A 19,941-nucleotide genomic window follows, 5' to 3' on the forward strand; every position below is an offset into this window, starting at 1 on the left:
ACCATTATAACTACGTACAGTCTCACAAGCAGAGGAGAATTCATTTCAACACAATGACTTAAGGCTTGTGTCATTGAGTGCTGAAAATTTTGCTTTCCTCCACTATGGGTGGGGACGGGCTGAAAAAAGATCTTATCTGAATGAATGTCTTCTGAAGTGAAGTCTAACTGATCAGATTTCAGATAAGATTGCTATGCCTCTTCCTCTGGGATCCATAAAGCCCTGCAGTACCAGTGTAGCTGCCTTTAGGGGATGCTACTACTAAGCAAATATCCAATATATCTCTTACATGCAAATCCCTATAACAACTGACATTGTAACCTAACAAGCAACTGAGAACTTTTACCAGTGCTTAGCAAAGAAGCCATTCTTATTATTGCAAAGGGAAGGGGAAGGAGGAGTCATCCAGCTATAGCCAGAGTACTAAGAGGAGCTGCTGAGAAGCACATCTCTTTACTGAATGGTGCTCTGCAGTCAGTCAACATCCCTGTGACATCTGCCAGGATCAACATGTGGGCAGCAAAACTCCTACTTTTTTCTCTACTCATCTTCTGCACAGGTGAGAGAAGCTGCTTTACTGGACATTGCTTCCAGTCTGCAAGTATTAGATATGTTCACATGCTTTCCAATGTCTTAGTTATCTACTACAGTTTTTTTTTTAAATTTGTTTAGCATTATATATTATTTATATTATTATTGAGAAATAAGATGTAGTCATTACCATTTAGTAACCATTTTCAACCAATTATCTGCAATATAAGCCAAATATTTTCTTTTTTGTACTTTATAGACTGAGCGACATGTTGTTTGCTTTATTCTTTTGGAACTATTACATCTCATTTTGTAGTTAATTTGCATTGACTTGATATGAAGTAGGCTTGGCTGAGATTTTACGAACATTTTGTGCTTTTATTTAAACATGTAATTATTTGATTTAGATATAAATGTAAAGTAAATATATATATATATATATATATATATATATATATATTTACATTCTAACCCCTGGTTATGGAACATTTGGCTTGTTTGCTTGTTTAATTTATGCTCCTGCATAGAAAAATATCATAGTTTTATATGCAAAGCCAAATCAAACTTGGAGAAAAGTTGCTTGAAATTAATCATACAGAAAATTTGCCTCTGGTTGGAATATTTTTTCCTTTAATGTGATGTGCACTTTATCATGTTGGCAGATCAAGGGAAGATTGATACCCTACTGACCTGTAATAAATAGAGGTCACTTGCTAACTGGATGAACTAGTGCAAATGAACTGCATCAGATTTATATCATTGAATTCTCCCAATGGTCTCAGCAGAATTCTTTTTAATAAATGTTGGGCTTTCTTGTTGTAAATAGTTCCAGTTTTGAAACCAAGAAGAAAATGAGTCAAGTTACTAAGTCTTATGCATGTTTGAAATACCTATCTGGAGGCTATTTTCAAATCACCAGTGTGTATATGATGACTATATTAAAGCAATACATGCAGGCTGTTTTTCATACATTAGTTAGGTTATGGAAATAGGAGGATCAAAGAGCTCGGTGCTTTGGGAACAAACGGGTTAATTGTGTAATTGTTGGTGGAACAGAAACATTCTTCAGCTCAGCATTAACCAGTCAATTTTCATCCTCAGTATTCAGTATGAATTCATTTGTGACACAATCTTTATTTTCCCAGTCTGTGGTTTAGAAACGAGATGTTTTTTTTTTCCAGATATTGTATCTGATGATAAGGAAGTGAATTGCAAATAGCAAATGCAAAATTGGGTCATTTTCCTCCAATTGTTGTGTTTAAAGGAGATTCTGCTGCGAGGAAGAAGTGGGTTTTGATGCTTCCATTTAACTACAGATTTGCATTAGGAGAATATTTGCAGACATTGTGCATTACAGTATTTCCAACATATGCCACAGGATTTGCATGGCTGCAAGCAGAAGCAACTAGAAGTGTGTTATGTGTTTGTTGTTTCTTTCATTAACTTAATATATTTGACTTTTTATAGCAATATCACATTTTAACACATTGTAGCTAATTTAGAGTACAATAGGTGCAGTGGGATTTACTGTAAACGTATAAGAGGTTTTATCTACAGGGGGATTTTTGTCAAGTCTCATTATAGCTATTGAGTTGCCTTTAATGTTCTCATACATATTTCGTTATATTGTTATAGCTACTATTTTAATAGTTGGTGTATTCATGCTTAAAAGCTTCCTAACCAAAATTTATAGCAATAGGTGTACATTATGTACAAAATATTCATTCTCGGCCTTTATGTATCCAAGAATCTGAATATTAAAGGCTAAAATGATTATTTTGACTAGACAAGAAGCAATTACACTGAATAAATGGTCACCATTTATTACATACATATCTACATACATACATATAATAACTAGCTGCAAAATATACGGTTTGAAGTGTAAATATAATTTAGGGTAAAGTTTAGGTTAGAAAGTCAGGATTTCAGACTTCAAATTAAGATATAAGATAATTATAGATACTGTATACCATGCTACTAATCACAACCCTAGCAGTTGTTCAGATATATTAATAATGTACCATCTAATATTATACACCTTAGCTCTAACCCATCTGTAATGTGTCAGTTTAGACAATGATGTCAACCAGATGTTTATACAAAAAAGACACTAATGGTGACTCAGTGGTCCATAATAAATAGCAGTAGTGGTTTGTGGGATGTAGCAATTGCCATCAGTGTATGGGAATGTGTGTGACATAACTTTGACATGGATGTTCTTTATGTTCTCTTTTGTAATAACTGAATACGGTAATGAGATATTTTGTAAAATATTATTAGGCAACTAAATAGTCTTTCATATACTTAACAGTTGCCATTCAGTGAAAGACAAGGTTTGGGGAGATTCACATACTTTTGGAAAGAAAATTAAATTCTATAAATGTCTAATTTAAAACTTACTGTAGTGAAATGTCATTCAAGGACAATTTGAGCAGGATTGTGTCTTTATACAGATAGAAAGTAGTCATGTCTATGAGTAACAGTCCGTGACATGTAAAACAGTGTAGAAATATCCCGACTGATAATCAACATGGGCTTTATTTGTTGAGAGCAGTGAGCCATACACTAGCACATATGAATGTGTCTAAGCTGTATGCAATGAGTAAGCATCAGATCCTGATAGCTCCTTGGTGGAGCTGAGGCTGGCACTGGGCCAGTGGCCCAGGCTTAGTGCAGTTGTATGTTGTTATCTGTGGAACATATGAATGTCAGTAGTGCTATTTATAACATTTTGAGGTTTCAGAAATATGGCTTGAAGCTTTAAGAACAGAACATTCCCTAAAGAATTAGCTCACTTGCTAATTCAATTAAATAATGAGAGAGCATATTTATTCATGGAGAGGCATTTTGCCAAAATGCAGTTATACGCAGCACAAATTTCTGTATTTTTTGCTACTGAAGAAATATAATATTAATATCATCACTATCATCCTGTATTATTGTCTTTAATGAACCCCGAACATTGCACTTTCCTTACTTCTCTGACCTTAACAATATGGGGGCCCTTTAACAAGGTGGATTTAATTAGGTGTATAATTAGCGAGGGGTTTGTGCCATAACATTGCCTTCTGTTGTTGGGAAACATGCCAAAATCCGAATTCTTACTGTTATTCTCAGTTGTAGCATATAAAGCATCTTTAGGTCACCAAATAGATAACGTGAACATATTTAATTACCAATCAGAGATTCAAATAGTGAGAAAGAGTGGCATACATACCATGCCTTACGTTTATTGTGTGTTTTACAAATTTTCTACACCTTTTTAGACAGTTTTTAAAAGTGTCTAGAAAGTGGGCATTTGTTTGGGGCAAAATAATGATGTCAAGTAAGACAGCCAAGAACTGGCATAAAAACAGAGAAAAGTATGGAACATTCAACAAGATGAGTCAAATATATCTCACAGCATGCACCATTTCTGTCTGGTTTAGTTTCACTTGTCGAACTTTAGGTTAGGACTAACTATCGGTCCTCTAAATCTCCAGTTAAATACATTTTACACAAACTATAGAATCAGGCCTGTGCTATCTGAGTAATGGGCTGTCAGTACTGTTAGAAATATGTGCTGTATGTTTTAAAACTTTTTTTTTCTTTCATTGAAGATGTAAAAGAACAAGAAAGCCACACTGCAGATGTAGAAAATCCGAATGATATAAAAAAAAAAATGCATTGCAAAGTGCACGTTCATAAGTTATCAAGTATCTGCAGGAGTGGTCTGGCTTCATGGCCACTGGCCTGGTACATAATGATCTAATGCTCTTAATTAGTGCTAGGAGCATCAGGTACTTAGCCACATGGCCAGCAGCTGCAGGTGTCCTCCTGAAATACAACTGTGTCATCATCCTCAGAATGGTGATACAGCAGTGTTTTATGCTGCACTGTGGTATTTAGTTTTGCTGGCGTGGTATTTTGTCCTGCAATACAGTATTGCTGGCCCTACCTAATTCTGTTGACCCGCGCCTACTTTTGGCTTGTGTTGGCTCTGCCTATTTTTGTTGCCCTACCTGCTGTAAATTTTGATTCACCTACTACATGGAGCGACTTTTATTTTTTATTTTATTTTTTTCCAGGGCTACTTTGAGTTCCCAGTCTGCCCCTGATTATCTGTAAAATCGTAGCTCTTCAATAATTTTTTAAAACATATAAAGCATTGTGTTGTAATTTGCTAATATTATAAATTCAGATAGAGTGATGTTAATTTTATTATAATGGATGGAGCTGTTTAGCTCTGATGACTATTTCCAGTGCCAAATTTACTCCCAAAGAGCTTATTAGTGGGGGTACACTGTGTTCACCTCACTCCATTCAGATATTAGGCCTTCAGTAACACCTGTGAAGGCCCACTAAGTCATGGATAATCACAATTACTCATTTTAGTAAAAATAGGATAACGGAAATCTTGATTTCACATTAATGGCAAAAGATATATAATCCTTAAAACTTAAAAAGTAATCCACCACATAAAAGTAATTATGCCAAACCACATACATTTTGAAACAGCATGACTAACTTGACTTCCTTTGCTTGAAGTCATACTAGTAGGGTGCTGACACGTACCCTCTTTCTTTCTATTTAGCACTTACTGATGTTAGGCTCATCAATGCCACATGGCTCAGAAGGGCATTATGTTAATGATGCCAGACAAAATAACCAGCTTGAACCAGCAGAAAATCCATAGTTCAATTCTGACCTAAACATTCAGCGTGGGTCTTTTGAGTGGTTTAAGTATTCTTCAGCAGCCCAGCCTTAGGGCCAATGAGTCACATCAGGCACCACGGGTGGACCTTGTGCAGATGTATGATTTGTGAAGCCGACACATTGCATAATAATGTGTAATGAAAAGATTTTTTATTGTCATTATCCATCCAATGTCCCTGTGTTACCATTCTTAACTGAAGTAGCCCTACTAGTCTTAACCGATTAAGAAATCTGCAACCTGTCCAAATGACACTGACACAAAGACTTCCAATCCCCAGAAGAAACAGATAAAAGTAAACATTATCAGTCCAATTACTTTTCTTCAGGGATGGATTGCAGCAGCAAGTAGTGCAAAATCTGGGGGGAAGTGGCCATGGAACAGGGCTTACCGCTTGTGAAAGTGCTGTCTAGCGGTACACCGTAATCCATGGCTGCCCCCTTCCCCCAAATGACAACATCTACTGACATCTGATTCTTCTGTGAATTGCCTAAATAAAAGTTCATATAAACTATATCAGAGGGCCAAGTACCAGAGTGCTAAGGTACTAATCCGTGTTGGAGGCTGCTTTCACACTTTCGCTATCCCTTTCCGCTATTGAGATCCATCATAGGATCTCAATAGTGGGGGGGAGAACGCTTCTATTTTGTCCCCATTCATTGTCAATGGGGACAAAACAAACTGAACTGAACGATACAGAATGCACCAGAATTCATTCCGTTCCATTTGGTTGCGTCCCCATTGTGGACAGAATAACGCTGCAAGTAGTGTTTTTCTGTCCGCAATGTGGTGTGGAGCAAGACTGATCCGTCCTAACACATATTGTAAGTCAATGGGGACGGATCCGTTTTGAAAAATCATTCATGTGAGCCTAAAGATTTATAAATTTCAATATATAAAGACATAACGATAGGGAACTTAGTCTACTTTCACATTAGCGTTAATGTGGGGGGGAACAGCCTGCCGGATCCATACTAATGCTAGCCCATGTGTGCCGCCGGAAGGCAAACATGCTGAGAGGCGGCAAGGAAAGAAAACTGCAGTATACTCCACTAGAAAAAGCAAGTGATAATGTCTGTAAAGCTCTGTGGAATATGTCCACACTATAAAGTATAAGTGGGTAAAATAAATAAATAAATAATAAAACAAATCAATCATTTCATGGGTATTTTTTTTATGTAAGTGAGAAGAAAGAAGAAAAGTATTTATATTGTTATCTGGAAAGAACTGCAGGTTGTGTCCTACCCGCTTTTATGTCGAAACACTGGCAATTGTCTAAGTAGTGCAAATGGCAACCCTTAACTTCATAGTTTTGGGCCTCAGTGACCAAGCTTTTTTTTTCTTTTTTTTTAGCATCACATTGCAAGAGCTATAACTTTTTTTATTTTTCATTTGATGTAGCCATATAAGGGCTTGTTCATTTTACTTTTATTAACTCTTTCTGAGGGATGGGAAAAATAGCAATACTGCCAGTGTGTTGTTACATTGCAAATTTTGCTGTGTTCATTTGTCAGCGTAAAAAACATTTATTCTGTAGGCCAGTATGATTATAGCAATAACAAATACATATAGGGTTTTTTAAGTTTTACTACTTTTGCGCATTAAAAACCCTTTCAAAAAAAGTTTTTGCATTGCAGCATCCCAAGAACCATAACTTTTTTATTTTCCATTCTGCAGAGATGTGTGAATGCTTTATTCTTTTGGGACAACTTTAAGTTTTTGTTGTTATCATTTTGGAGTGCATAACACATTTTAATCCCTTTTTTCTGTGCTTTTTGTGGCAAATAGGCAGAAAACTTAAATTCTAGCATTTTTTTCAGTGTTAATCATGTGGGATAATTGATATGATAATTGTGCATTGTGGATCATTATGGATTTGGTAATACCAAATATGTGGAGGAAATATTATTTCTGTAATGGAAAAAAAAGTTTTTTTTTAACTTTATTTAATTATTTTGTCAATCATTTACTAGTCCCACAAGGGGACTTTGACATGCGATCTTCTTATCACTTCTATAATATACTGAACTGCCTATGAAGTACTGTCAGATTGGGGATTACCAACCAATCATTTACTAGTCCCACAAGGGGACTTTGACATGCAATCTTTTTATCACTTTTATAATACACTGTATTGCTTATCAAGTACTGTCAGATTGGGGATTACCAACCAATTATTTACTAGTCCCACAAGGGGACTTTGACATGCGATCTTCTTATCACTTCTATAATATGCTGTACTGCTTATGAAGTACTGTCAGATTGGGGATTACCAACCAATCATTTACTTTGACATGCAATCTTCTTATCACTTCTATAATATGCTGTACTGCCTATGAAGTACTGTCAGATTGGGGATTACCAACCAATCATTTACTAGTCCCACAAGGGGACTTTGACATGCAATCTTCTTATCACTTCTATAATACACTGTACTGCTTATGCTGTACTGTCAGATTGGGGATTACCAACCAATCATTTACTAGTCCCACAAGGGGACTTTGACATGCAATCTTCTTATCACTTTTTTAATACACTGGACTGCTTATGCAGTACTGTCAGATTGGGGATTACCAATAGATTCGGGTTATGGGATAGTAAACAATGTTTTTTTAGTATTATACTTTGTGGTTGCATCACTTTTTATGCAGTTCACATTGTTACAAAATAAGTACAGGAAACTGACAAAGGCAGCAGTTATCTGCGGAGTTTGCATCATACAGGACATAAAGATCATATAGCAGTGAACTCTGAGCTGTTAGTAAAGTCTGCTAGTTGATTGCTTTTAAATAAATAATTGCATTTGCCAGAGAGGAAGTCATTTCAGCCTTGCCAGCAAGGAGCATGTAATAGCGATTGATTCGTAATATATTGCTGGAAAATAAATGTCAAGTCATTGCAGTAGCAAGAAGAAGCTCACTGGAAAAGAAAGATAATGAATGAATCATTTGGGTTAGTTTATTGGCTCGTTTGCATTGTTGTTTGGTCACGATTACAATGTTTCTGTTGTTATTATTATTATTATTATGGTTACTCTCTCCCTTCTGGAGGTTTAGTTTGTTTTCTTTCTTAAATCACACTGTGAGCAAAGGGGATTTCCTAATACCAGTGGTTAGCATGGACTGTATGTGTGTGAGGGGGGCTGGACTGCAGGAGGGCGCACGGCTCTGACGAACTGTTAATTTTTAATGCCTTACACTCTGTCTGTAGCAGGCAGCGCCCTGTGTGAGCGCATCCCACCAACACATTCAGCGAACCTTTCGCTAAATTGTGCTGTTGGGATGTGCACGGTGCTGCCAAAGGCAGAGTGAATGTCCTGAAGCCACACAATGTGCACAGAATAGTTAAAGTAGTCGTCTCACTTCAGAAAATAGCATTTATCATGTAGAAAACGTTAATACAAGGCAGTTATTAATGTATTGTCATTCTCCATAATGCTTCCTGCTCGTTTCCATGGTTACGGACGCTCTGCAATCGAACAGCAGTGGCAGTGCTTGCACACTGTATGAAAAAGCCACAGTCTGTGTGCGCTCCCATGGTCCTGGCCACGAGAAAGGCCAGCGCTTTTTCCTATAGTAATCCAAGGTAATCACAGCACTCTATTTTGCTTGATGTGGGTGCTCTTTAAGGGTGTGTTCCTGGCTCCACCTCTTGGAACTCCATTTGTATTAAACAATTCAGACAGCACACCAATTTTTGTTATGCTTGATATGGTGGTACAATGAACAACGTTTCAGGCAAATTGAATGCACTTCATCAGGCTGATGTACAAGAGATAGAAAAGGTGCGTATAAATGCAACAGGTTACAAAAATTGTCATAGCGACATGATTCTTGCATAAAAGGTGTTGACATGATTTGCAATTCCTCAAACTGTAATTTCCTCATATTATTTCATACATAGGGTTTATCCATGCATTTCATTACATTTCATCATTTTACAGTACTTTATATTACATTAGTACATCAGGAGAATGACCACCAGGGGGCTATTGTACCACACAGTGATAGGAGACAAAAAGTGGAGAAGCAAATGGGTGCTGGAACATAAGTGCTGGGTACATAAGAAGCTGAGTTCATATGTGGAAAGACTGAGTACATAGAATGCTGAGTACATATGTGGTGAAGATGGAGGGGACAGGTAGGAAATCTACCCTGAATAGATGTCAGGAAGACCCGGGTCTGGAGCCTGTGATAGACAGGACTTGAAGTGAGGGAACCATGAGACTTAGCCTTACATGAGCGGCCTGGCTGTGAGGATACATATGACAAGAGCATGTAAATTCAAAGTTGTATGAGCTTACCAAGTGTGTTCACTTGACAGCAGGGAGAGCAGGCGTGTTGGGACAGCTGTGGCGCCATGTTTGAATGGGCAGGAGAATGTCCTGATTGGTGTAGGTGGGATTGATCTAGGCATGAGAGCACGCCCTAACCTCGCGATGAAGTGAGCGTCCTGTGTAAACTTGCCCGCTGTGAGCGGGCCGGCCAGGGAGGGGGATAAGTGCACATGCGCTGTGCGGACCGCAGCATGCGCATGCATATTTGGGGTGGAGAGGGGTGTAGAGGCCATCTTGGGACAGGGTAAGAGGGGGAATAAATCGAGATGACATGTGCACAGGCGCATAAAAGGGAGAGTAAATGGTGCACCATATTGTGAAAGGGCAATACCCAACAGAGGAGGGAATAATGTCAAAATTACAGTATAAATGAAAGTATAATGCCCCAATTACAGTATAAATAAATCAGGCCAAGGGAAACATAGCTGAGGTGTGCCAGGAGGGCAAAGTAGTTTGCAATAGCCCTGGGTCAATTGTGGGATAGGGGGTATGTACAGACAAAAAGGGTGGGGGGAAGAGGGGGAGAGGGGCTGAGACTCAAATAATTATTATGGTGTTAGGATGAGAAGCAGACCATCTGTGGTCGGTACAGCGACTGTATGGAAGTATGTAGAGCAGGGTCACTGGTATGACAAGTAAAAATTCTGACAAACAAAAATTATGGAGCAACATATACCAACATGGACCATGGATCGTGCTTCTCGGGTGTCGCCACCCGCTATTAGACAGCTCAGGCCCTAGAGGAACGAAGGAGAAAAGTGAGTTAGGCAAAAAATTATTATACGTTCAATTGATCTAGACAGTAATCTTTGTTCAGTCCATTAGGTTGCAGAGCGTTCAAACGACATCTCTCTCTCCTGTAACTGCAGTTCACAGTTGCCACCCCATCTTAAAGGGGGTATCCAATCAATGACCTGTAATCGCAATTGGCTGACTGCATGTTTCTTTGTTATGAAATGTTGAACCAAAGGGGCATCTATATTTTTGGTAGGTATGTTTCATTTATGTTGGGATATGCGCTCTTTAATTTTCTGAGTGGTTTTATCGACATATCCCAACCCACAGGGACATTTAATAAGGTAGACAATGTAACTGGAAAGGCATGAGAAGTGTCCCTGAATATTGTATACTCTACCCGTAGTGGAATGTGTGAAGGTTGGGCCTTTTGTAATGTTCCCACATACTGCACACGATAAACATAGATATATGCCCTTGTTGGCAGTACCTGTGATGGTACTTTGTATGCTGTGCCCCTTATTAGAGCCGACATCAGATCGGAATAGTTTGTCTCTTATGTTTCTTGCCCTCTTGTAGGACATGAGAGCTTTTTCAGAGAAAATGTTAGGAAAGTTATTTGACAAGATGCACCAATGTTTGTTTATGATCTTCTTAATTTTGTGGCTCAAATGGGAAAATGTGGTAACACATGGAATACATGTTTTTTAGCAGTCATGTTTAGGAGGTCTGGATGTAAGTAAGTCGGTTCTGGAGAGATTTTTTTGTTTTATTGATGTGCTCCTGTAAGATATGATTTGGGAACCCTCTAGTAAGAAATTTGTTTGACACTTGAAATGTAATGAAATGCATGGATAAACCCTATGTATGAAATGATATGATGAAATTATGGTTTGAAAAATTACTAATCATGTCAACACCTTTTATGCAAGAATCATGTCGCTATGATCATTTTTGTAACCTTATGTATTTATATGTACCTTTTCTATCTCTTGTACATCAGCCTGATGAAGGGCATTCAATTTGCCCGAAATGTTGTTCAGCACTTTTTCCTATAGTGTGCAAGCACGACCACCATTGATGGAGTGCAGGGTGGTCATGACCTTAGAAATGAGCAGTGTATAAGGTGATGGAAAAATGAATTCAGACAGCAAAGGAAGCAATATAGACATTCAAAATACATTAAGTAAGTGCATTTTATTAACTTCCTCTGCATGATAAATGCCACTTGCTGAACTGAGACAACCCCTTTAAGGTTGCGGCTCATGAGATCACCCAGCAGCATGCTCTGATAAGTCATCTCAGTGAGTGCCTGGCTTCCTTGTAGGTCATGCTGCCCCGCCCCCCCTTGCAGGCCACAAAACTACTCAGTGCACTGCTCCAGTGCCCTAGGGTTACTTTTCTTTGTAGTAGTGGGATGAATCCTGTCCCCCTTATTCTGCACAGTAGGAATTTTACTTCTACTACACTCAGTGGGACTAGTTGGGGGCATTGAGCCTAAATGAGAATTAGGACTAGAACCCGTTTGCCACATTTCAGGCAATAGTACATCAGCGGAGTGTGAGACGTGTATGGAGATCATCAGCTAATCCTGCTCCATATGCGGCTAGGGCATTGTTCTTTAAAAAAGGAGATTTTCCACAGGTTAGGGGGAGATAAATACTTGGTTTGCCTCAGATGCTGGCAATGCACAGTATGTCACTTCCTAATACAACCTGGTACTGTGTTGTAGAGCAACAGCCATCTTCTGTTCAAATGGTAAGAGTGGCAATCTATATCACCAGGACTTCTGTAAAACTGTAGAGGACCGCAATTTGTTCTATGAAATCAAGGCAGCATCTGGAAGCCAATTATTTAAGTGGAATATTAACTTGGAAAACTGGAGGTCAACGTGTACAAGTAAACCTGAAGGCAAGCTCTAATTGTCCCACAGGAGAGACAAATTTAGGTTCCAAGCCTCAAATAAAAAATATGGCTAGATAGATAGATAGATAGATAGATGCACAGTTTTCCAACAATCAACAGAGTACAATGGATGAAATAATTGTACTAGTATTCATTCAGATTTATTAAAAGCAGATCTCAGACCTCATGAATCAATGTATGCATTGTTGACTACTGACCAGTGAATCGTAGATGTATGAGACACCAGGATCCCAGATGGATCCCTGTAGTTATGTCTCTGACTTCAGGACAAATCTGTAACATGAGCATTTGGCAGATTTACTGATCTCTAGTTGCTCACAAATTGACACTTACCCTAAAGGCCCAAACTCAGAGAGCCCGTGCTTTCCTCTATTAAGCTCCTGCTGAAGTCTATATTTATTATAACAAAATCCTAGTTGAGTATCTCAGAGTTTTAAACAACCTATTTGGTGTCCACAGTTCTATTCATACAAATGTTCTTGAAGAATAAAATCTGGAATATAGGTTGTTGCTATGAGCAGCGCTAATATATTTTCTTAGAACAGTCTTTATGCATAATGCCCAGTGTGAATTATTGTATACAAAGTATGGTCAATGATACAGAAAGTGTGTGCTTTAGTTAATACTCGTATTCTTCATAAAACAATGGTTGTGGAACATCATTCATCTTTTATTGCTCATAGAAATGTACATTATGAATAAGTTAACATATGGGTGTTACTATTGCCCTTGACAAATGGGTGTCCAAGGAAGGAAACCTGTAGATCTGTCAACAGGGTCAAGAGTGCCCAAGTCTCATTGATGTGAGAAGCAAAATCAAAAATATTCACTGTAGCACAAATTGTTGCTGCTTGCTGTGTAAGGAGGCTGTGTAGTGGCCATGCTGTCCCCGTTCTGCCAAAAGAATTTACAATGGACATATCATCAGATCTGGACCATGGAGCAATAAACAAAGGTGGACTGGTGTGATGAATAACATTTTGCTTTACATCATGTGGATTGTTGAGTGCATTTGTGTTGCACACCTGGGAAAGAAGAGATGGCACCATAATGTACTATGGGAATGAGGCAAGTTGGTGGAGGAACTGTGATGTTCTGGACAATGTTCTGCTGGGAAACAACTTGAGTCTTAGCATTCGTGTGGATGCTACTTTGACACCTACAACCCACATAAACCTAGCTGCTGGTCAAATATACCCGTTCAAGACAACAGTATTCATTAATGGAAGTGGCCTATTCTAGTAGAATAATGTGTCCTGCCACACTGCAAATTTGTTCAGGAATGTTTTGAAGAACATGACAAGCAGTATTAATTTGGCCTCCAAATGTCCCAGATTTCAATATCCTTCAGTGTCTCTGGGATGTGCTTGAAAAACAAGTCCATGGAAGCCACATCTTGCAACTTACGGGACTTTGAGGGATTCTACATGTTTCTTGTGGGGGGTTTTCAGACACTCCAGTGTGGCTGGACCCAAAATGGTGAGTGTACTTTCTGGATGCCAATGGCTCCGTCTATACATCTATATTGCCCCCCCCCCCCCCATGTGCTGCTAGTCCAGACCTGCATCAACATCCTATTTGCTTTACGTCACATGACACAATGGCTGCGGTGGTGATGTGTCATGTTACTGGGTCACGTGACACATAGATGAAAGGTGGACAACATTTGTAAAGTATTTGCTGCTACCATCTTGGTGCAATTTCATAGGACTACTTCAGATGTATTGTGGAGTCCATGCTTTAATGGATCAGAGCTGCCTATTCAGCACCTTTATGTTTTTTTCTGGTTTACATATTGGTCAGAAAATAGTGGAACTTTTTGGTAAGTGTAAAATGTGTCTAGAGTTTCTAGGACAGTCCATAAAACTGGAATTTGCTCTATGTGCATGTTTGTATGTGTTTTCTTGTAGGATATATATATATATATAACTATAAATGTAATTTATTATATTGGTCCATAAAGCATTTCACTAAAATAAGTCATTCCATAAGTAGTTCTGACAATAAAAAATACAGTTTTTTTTATTCTGTAGAACTTCATGAAATAAAATCCAGCAAACAAAAGCATTAAAGAAGCAAGGTAATCCAGACAAACAAGTCAATTGTTTTTATAATACATCCGAAATTCATCCCAAATTTGTCATATTTACTCTATTTACTTAAAAAAATATATCCACTTATGTAAAGTATTCTTCGCAATCTAAACCATGATAATCAATATAGACAGTCATCCCAGCAAGTGAAATGCTGACCACAGGCAAACTGGAATTAGAGAGATGTCTTTGAGCTGAGAATGTTTTTGTTTTTGGTAATTTTAAACATTTCAAGGAAACTGAAAAGACAGTAATGACTTTTGGAAAATGTTTTGATAGGTGATCTCTGAACTACAAAACAAAAAAAAACTGTAATGGTTTTTCTGGTAAGTGCAAATGATATTAAATATCAGTACATATCCCCATCACATGCCATATCTGTCCTGCTGCATGAAATATTACAGCTGTGCAGCATTCCCATGTACTCCAAACTAAAAGCAGGCAGAAACTGAAAGGAAAATATATACACTATACAAATGTCACTGTAAAAATAACATGTAATAGTATTCTTGTGGGCTGTGTTCAGATGTGTAATTTCCTTTAGTCAGAAATAGGGGAATTCATTGTTTAAATCCAGTATAATATGTCCTTTTGAGGTGTTTTATTATCTAAATTACATTTCTGTTTTTATGCTCTCGAGTTAAAGGGGACTAATAATAATAGTTAATAATTTATTATTGACAAAAGGTCCCTAGCCTGCATTGCCTACTAAAAGATTCAGACTTACATTTTCCCCACCACTCTGGCCCTGCAAGCTGGCTTCCGTTCCTCCATATTCTGGTCCCCCGACAGCCAATGACTTGGTTTCAGTGGTGATGTGTCCCCAAGCTACACTTCATTGCCTAAGACAGTCATAGGCTGCAGCAGTGCACAAGACCTTGTCCATAGCCAGTCAGAAGTAATGATTTCTACATTTGGATTGCCAAAGTGGATCTGTTGTGTATTTGTTTGTATTGCACTTTCTTTCATTTTTAGGTGGACTTACTGGGGGAAAAGGCTAATGTAACCTACATTTCATCTATGTTTCCTTATAATGTGCCTTTAAAATAAAGATGCTTAGTAATGCTGGTGTATGAGTCTGGTGGTTTTTCCAGTAGTCAGTGGCCACTGGAAGGAAGGGCTCCTCATAGCTACTGTCTGTAGTAATGATGCCACTAGGCAGTGGAACTGAGCTTAGGGGAACTGTTGGTTGTCCCGTGCCAAAAGTATATGAGTGTGATGTATGCTATAGCTATCTGACAGGGGGCTGTCAAGAATGTCTTTGTTGCTGCCTCTATAGAGGGTCAGGCCACAGTTTGGGAATGTGAGTCAGTTGAGAGAGTGACAAGTAGTAGGCCCAGCAAGGGGTTAGGAGAAGTGTCACTCAAGAAAGAAATACAGAAGTTGGTGCTTGCATGCCTGGGAGAACAGTGCAGCAACAAGCCACGGCAGCAGGTGTTATTTGAACTTTGTATGTATCGTGCAGTTCTAGTGGTACACAAGTCTAAGGAGCATGTCTGTGGGAAGTCACCATCATCATTGTAACGAATACCACACCTCGCTACCGCGTAGTCACTGGTTACCAAGGCGTGAAGTTACGCCGTCCCTGAGGAGCAGGTAAAGTCAGCTTGGTACAGTATTCACAGACTCCCCCTGTCCACATGGGCACAGAGAGACAACAAGCTGAGGGACACTTTTCACTGCCCCAGTGAAACAGCGCTTCCTCAGCTCGGGAAGACGTTTAATATAAGCCCGTTCCATTATTTGGATTATGTAGGGTGAGAAACCAACCCGCAGTAGCGTATAACTAGGTCGAAACATGGATGTGGGGATTCGTGATTGAGATACCAGAACAGCACACAATTAAATTATATATTTAATTGCCTTATGAGCTCACTAGACATAACACAATATACACATAAAATATATACAGTGGTCTGAGTGGTAAATACAGATGGTGTGGTACAACGGGGTTAAGCAGAACAAAAGTCAGTTTAACAGATGGATGAATCCTTTGGGTGGTGATGAATAATGAGTTTCTGTAAGGCTTGGCTGTAATCACATGGGAGGCAGTGATGTCAGCCGTTTCCAAGTCCCTTCCAAACACATATTCACTGTGACCCCCCCTTCAGAGGAAAGACATGCCCGCTTGCTGGCACAAGCCTTTTGACCTGTAGCTGGCCCCTCCCCTCCGGGCCTCTGTTAGGAGTCCACTCCCCCTCTTCCGCTCTTCGGGTGCTGGCAGCAAATGAGGCAAAAAAACGATTAGGGCTCATGGCTCCAGACCAGAATGTCGCAGGGAGGTGGTTCTGGGACCAATGAATCTGCCTCGGTTCCAGCTACCAGTAGAGTCCAAGCATATTACTGTTATTTGGTTTCTGTGGGGAGATATGTAGATCTCCCCTCCCTGGCATCCCACCACCAAACTATGACCACGGGCCTATTTATCGTGGCCACAGGGAGACAAATATGTATCTGGTTTATGTCTGTGATGGACAGGCAATTTATAATTCCTTATGAATCGCCGACTCCAATATGTCTGATAACTGCCTTTGTTCCGTGGACTGCTAGAAGTTCTCTGCCATTTGGCTAGGCTTTGAAGCAGGGCCGCCCCTGTGGAGTTTGATTTCCTCTCTCGGCTATCTGAATCATGGCTGACATTAAATAATAATCCATATTCCTCACAATAATCATCTGTTTTCCTAATGTTGTATTTTAAAAACTGTTCTTCTTACTTCTGGGGAGACTGTGAGCCATTTAGCACTGTACCTCTTCATGGCTTGAACTGTAACCAGCATGCTTATGCACCTTTCCTAAGTAAAGTGTGTTTATGTATTTATATTATGCACTTATATAGCCCTACTACTATATTCCACAGCGCTTTGCAGACATTAGCATCACTCTGTGTCTAATGGGGCTCACAATCTAAGTTCCCTATCAGTATGTCTTCAGAGTGTGAGAGGAAACAGGAGAACCCGGAGGAAACCCACACAAACACGAGATAACATGCAAACTCCATGGTTTGACCCTAAAGCCTCATTCACACTTCAGTGTTTAATGGATGTGTGCTGTACAAGTTCTTTACGGACAGCACACGTCCCCATTCATTTTAATGTGTGGTATTCACACATCAGTGTTTTAGCACGGTACGTGGATTTGTGTTTTTCGCATGGATGCATGCTCTATTTTGTCCGTGTTCACAGATCCATCACGCCCATTATAGTCTATGGGTTCGTGAAAACCACGGATGCCATCTGTGTTGCATCCGTGTTTCACGGATCATTAAGAAGAGATTCTATGAAAATGATTTTTCATCTGTTCAGTGTCAGCGAAACACAGATTTAACATGGACAGCAAAAAACAGACACACAAACCCAACACGGATCCTTTACGGACAGCTTTACGGATGCATCACTGACCACCTGCTCACGGATTTGAGCACAGACATGAGGCTTAAGACTGATATAGCTTATTTTCACACTGAGTGTATGCTCACTGTATGTAAGCACCATTATTATACCACAACTAAAATCTGTGGGAGCTACTGCTTTACTATCAGTACCACTGGAAACTGATGACATCCTCCTTACATCCAGTTTTACCTGTGCAGCTGTTTTTTTTTCTTCTTTGTCTTCTTTTTTGTTGTTGTTTTTTTAGGTTGACATAAAAAAGGCATGTTGTGTGCTCTTGTTTTTTTTCTGTAGGGGAAATAATAGGAATAACATGCATCTATGAATTTTATGTGAACTGCATATAATTTCTGTCATATTTTATGTGTTAAATTGCATGTGAAGAGAAACATTGCATTGACTTCAAAGAAGCAGGAAATCCTTTTGGAGTCCTGATTGGGTTGAAATCTAAAGACAAATTGTTCAATAAAAGAAAATACTTGCCATTATTTGCCTATATTCTTCAAATCTGAAAATGTGGGGCTATAATGAATGTGAATGATCAGAAGCAATGCTATTTAATACCAAATAATTCAGAACTAGTCTCTTTGGCAAATTCAAAGTGCAAAACAAAATCATAATCATAAAAAAATGAATGAAGGAATTAAATGTGTCTAATAATTTTCTCTACCACCAAATTCAGGTTACGGACATTTAACAAATAAAGAGGTTAATCAGAATTTTTAAATAACAGGTGAAAACAATATTGAACCTTACAGTTGCCAAACCAGTGCCTAAAACCATATATGATCAGTAACCAGTGCAAATGAGTGGCTATATGAATGGACATCTTTTCATCTTTTTTTTTTTCATTTCAGAATTGTATCTCAATTTTTTAAAGAGCACTCATCACAGGGTCAACCCTATTAAACCAGGCATATTACTTGGTTGATCACACTAAATAAAATATATGAATACAATATATGCCCTGTGAAAATCGGTTGCAGTGTTCCCCCCCCCAAAAAAAAAGTGCTGGCCAGGACCCTCTGTGCACTGAAGCCCTAATTTGCATAAAAGATAAACATATTTTTCTTGGGAGCGCTGCAACCGATTTTCACAATTTTAATTAGCAGGATCTACCAGGTATACCTGGTTTCACAGGATTGACCCTGTTGACAAGTTCTCTTTAAGAGAGTAGAAATCAATTTTCACATCAGGTATTATTTTAATTATACCTGGTTTAATAGGGTTCTTCCTGCTGATAGGTGCTCTTTAAGAGGGCAGAAATATTTGACTGGTGTTACACTGCTATATATCTTTTATTTAAAATAAGGAAAAACTTTAACAAGGTGAATTAAAAGAGAAAATCCCAGGAAGACTATTAAGCTGGGCCAACGGGCCAACTGAGCAGCCGATTGTTGGGAGGGAATCTTTCCTTCCTAAAATTCAGCTGCTCGTTCAGTGGAGGACACTGCTGCGTTTTCATTTTTGGGTGAATGAACTAGGTTATCAAGTGGCAGCACTAACTGGAGTATTATTAGCCAGTGTATAGTAAAGTTGCACAGTCTGAATACCTGGCGTACAACAAGGGCAGAGTAGTTTTGAATTAACTTACCAAACTGCAGTCAGAGACCATCTGGTTATTTACCTTTACAGGGAGTGATTATCAGATACAGACATTAATCTCATTGTCTGTAGATATACCTGACATCATTGATGCCTTTTTACACCCCCCTTGTGTTATTCTGTTAATATAACTCACACCAAACCATGATTAGTACCACTATACATTTGTGTCTAACAGCCATACACTGATCCTTTATACAAGTACACCACTTGAACTGCATGCAAATACAGTGGCACCAGTTACCCTTTAGTGGTGGAAATAGAGTGGGCTTACACTTTTGCACAAAGCAATGCTGTCCCCCCTGGAACAGTGGATATCCCTATGGACGTTCATGGGGGCTGACATACACTACCCCTCTTTCTACTTAAATTCTGCCTTACAATCCCAATGAGATATGCGAGTTCCTCTCCACTTTTAAAATTAATTGTTTAATAAAGTTATTACTCTATTTTAAATGTTTCAATGGGCAGTGAGAGAAAAAAAAGACTATTAGTGTTGTTTCACAAGCTTCCTGTCAATCAATCATATAAATGTGGTCAGGCTTTGCAGAATCCCACTGGGACTTTTGCCATACGCAGCAGTATGCTCAGCATGATAGGCAAACCACATTCTGTTTTCTATTATTATAT

General features: G+C 38.8%; 1 protein-coding gene across 2 annotated transcripts in view; it reads left to right on the top strand.

The window, feature by feature from the left end:
* Positions 1-445: 445 nt before the first annotated feature.
* The window catches only part of HGF (hepatocyte growth factor), a 127,205-nt gene continuing 107,709 nt past the window's right edge, over positions 446-19,941 (top strand). For both annotated transcript variants that reach the window (XM_044280125.1, XM_044280126.1), the window contains exon 1: positions 446-559. In XM_044280125.1, the coding sequence (XP_044136060.1) occupies positions 511-559 (49 nt within the window). In that variant the 5' untranslated portion in view covers positions 446-510. The remainder of the gene's footprint in view (positions 560-19,941) is intronic.

The sequence above is a fragment of the Bufo gargarizans genome, chromosome 2, assembly GCF_014858855.1.
Source record: "Bufo gargarizans isolate SCDJY-AF-19 chromosome 2, ASM1485885v1, whole genome shotgun sequence".
Lineage (NCBI taxonomy): Eukaryota > Metazoa > Chordata > Amphibia > Anura > Bufonidae > Bufo > Bufo gargarizans.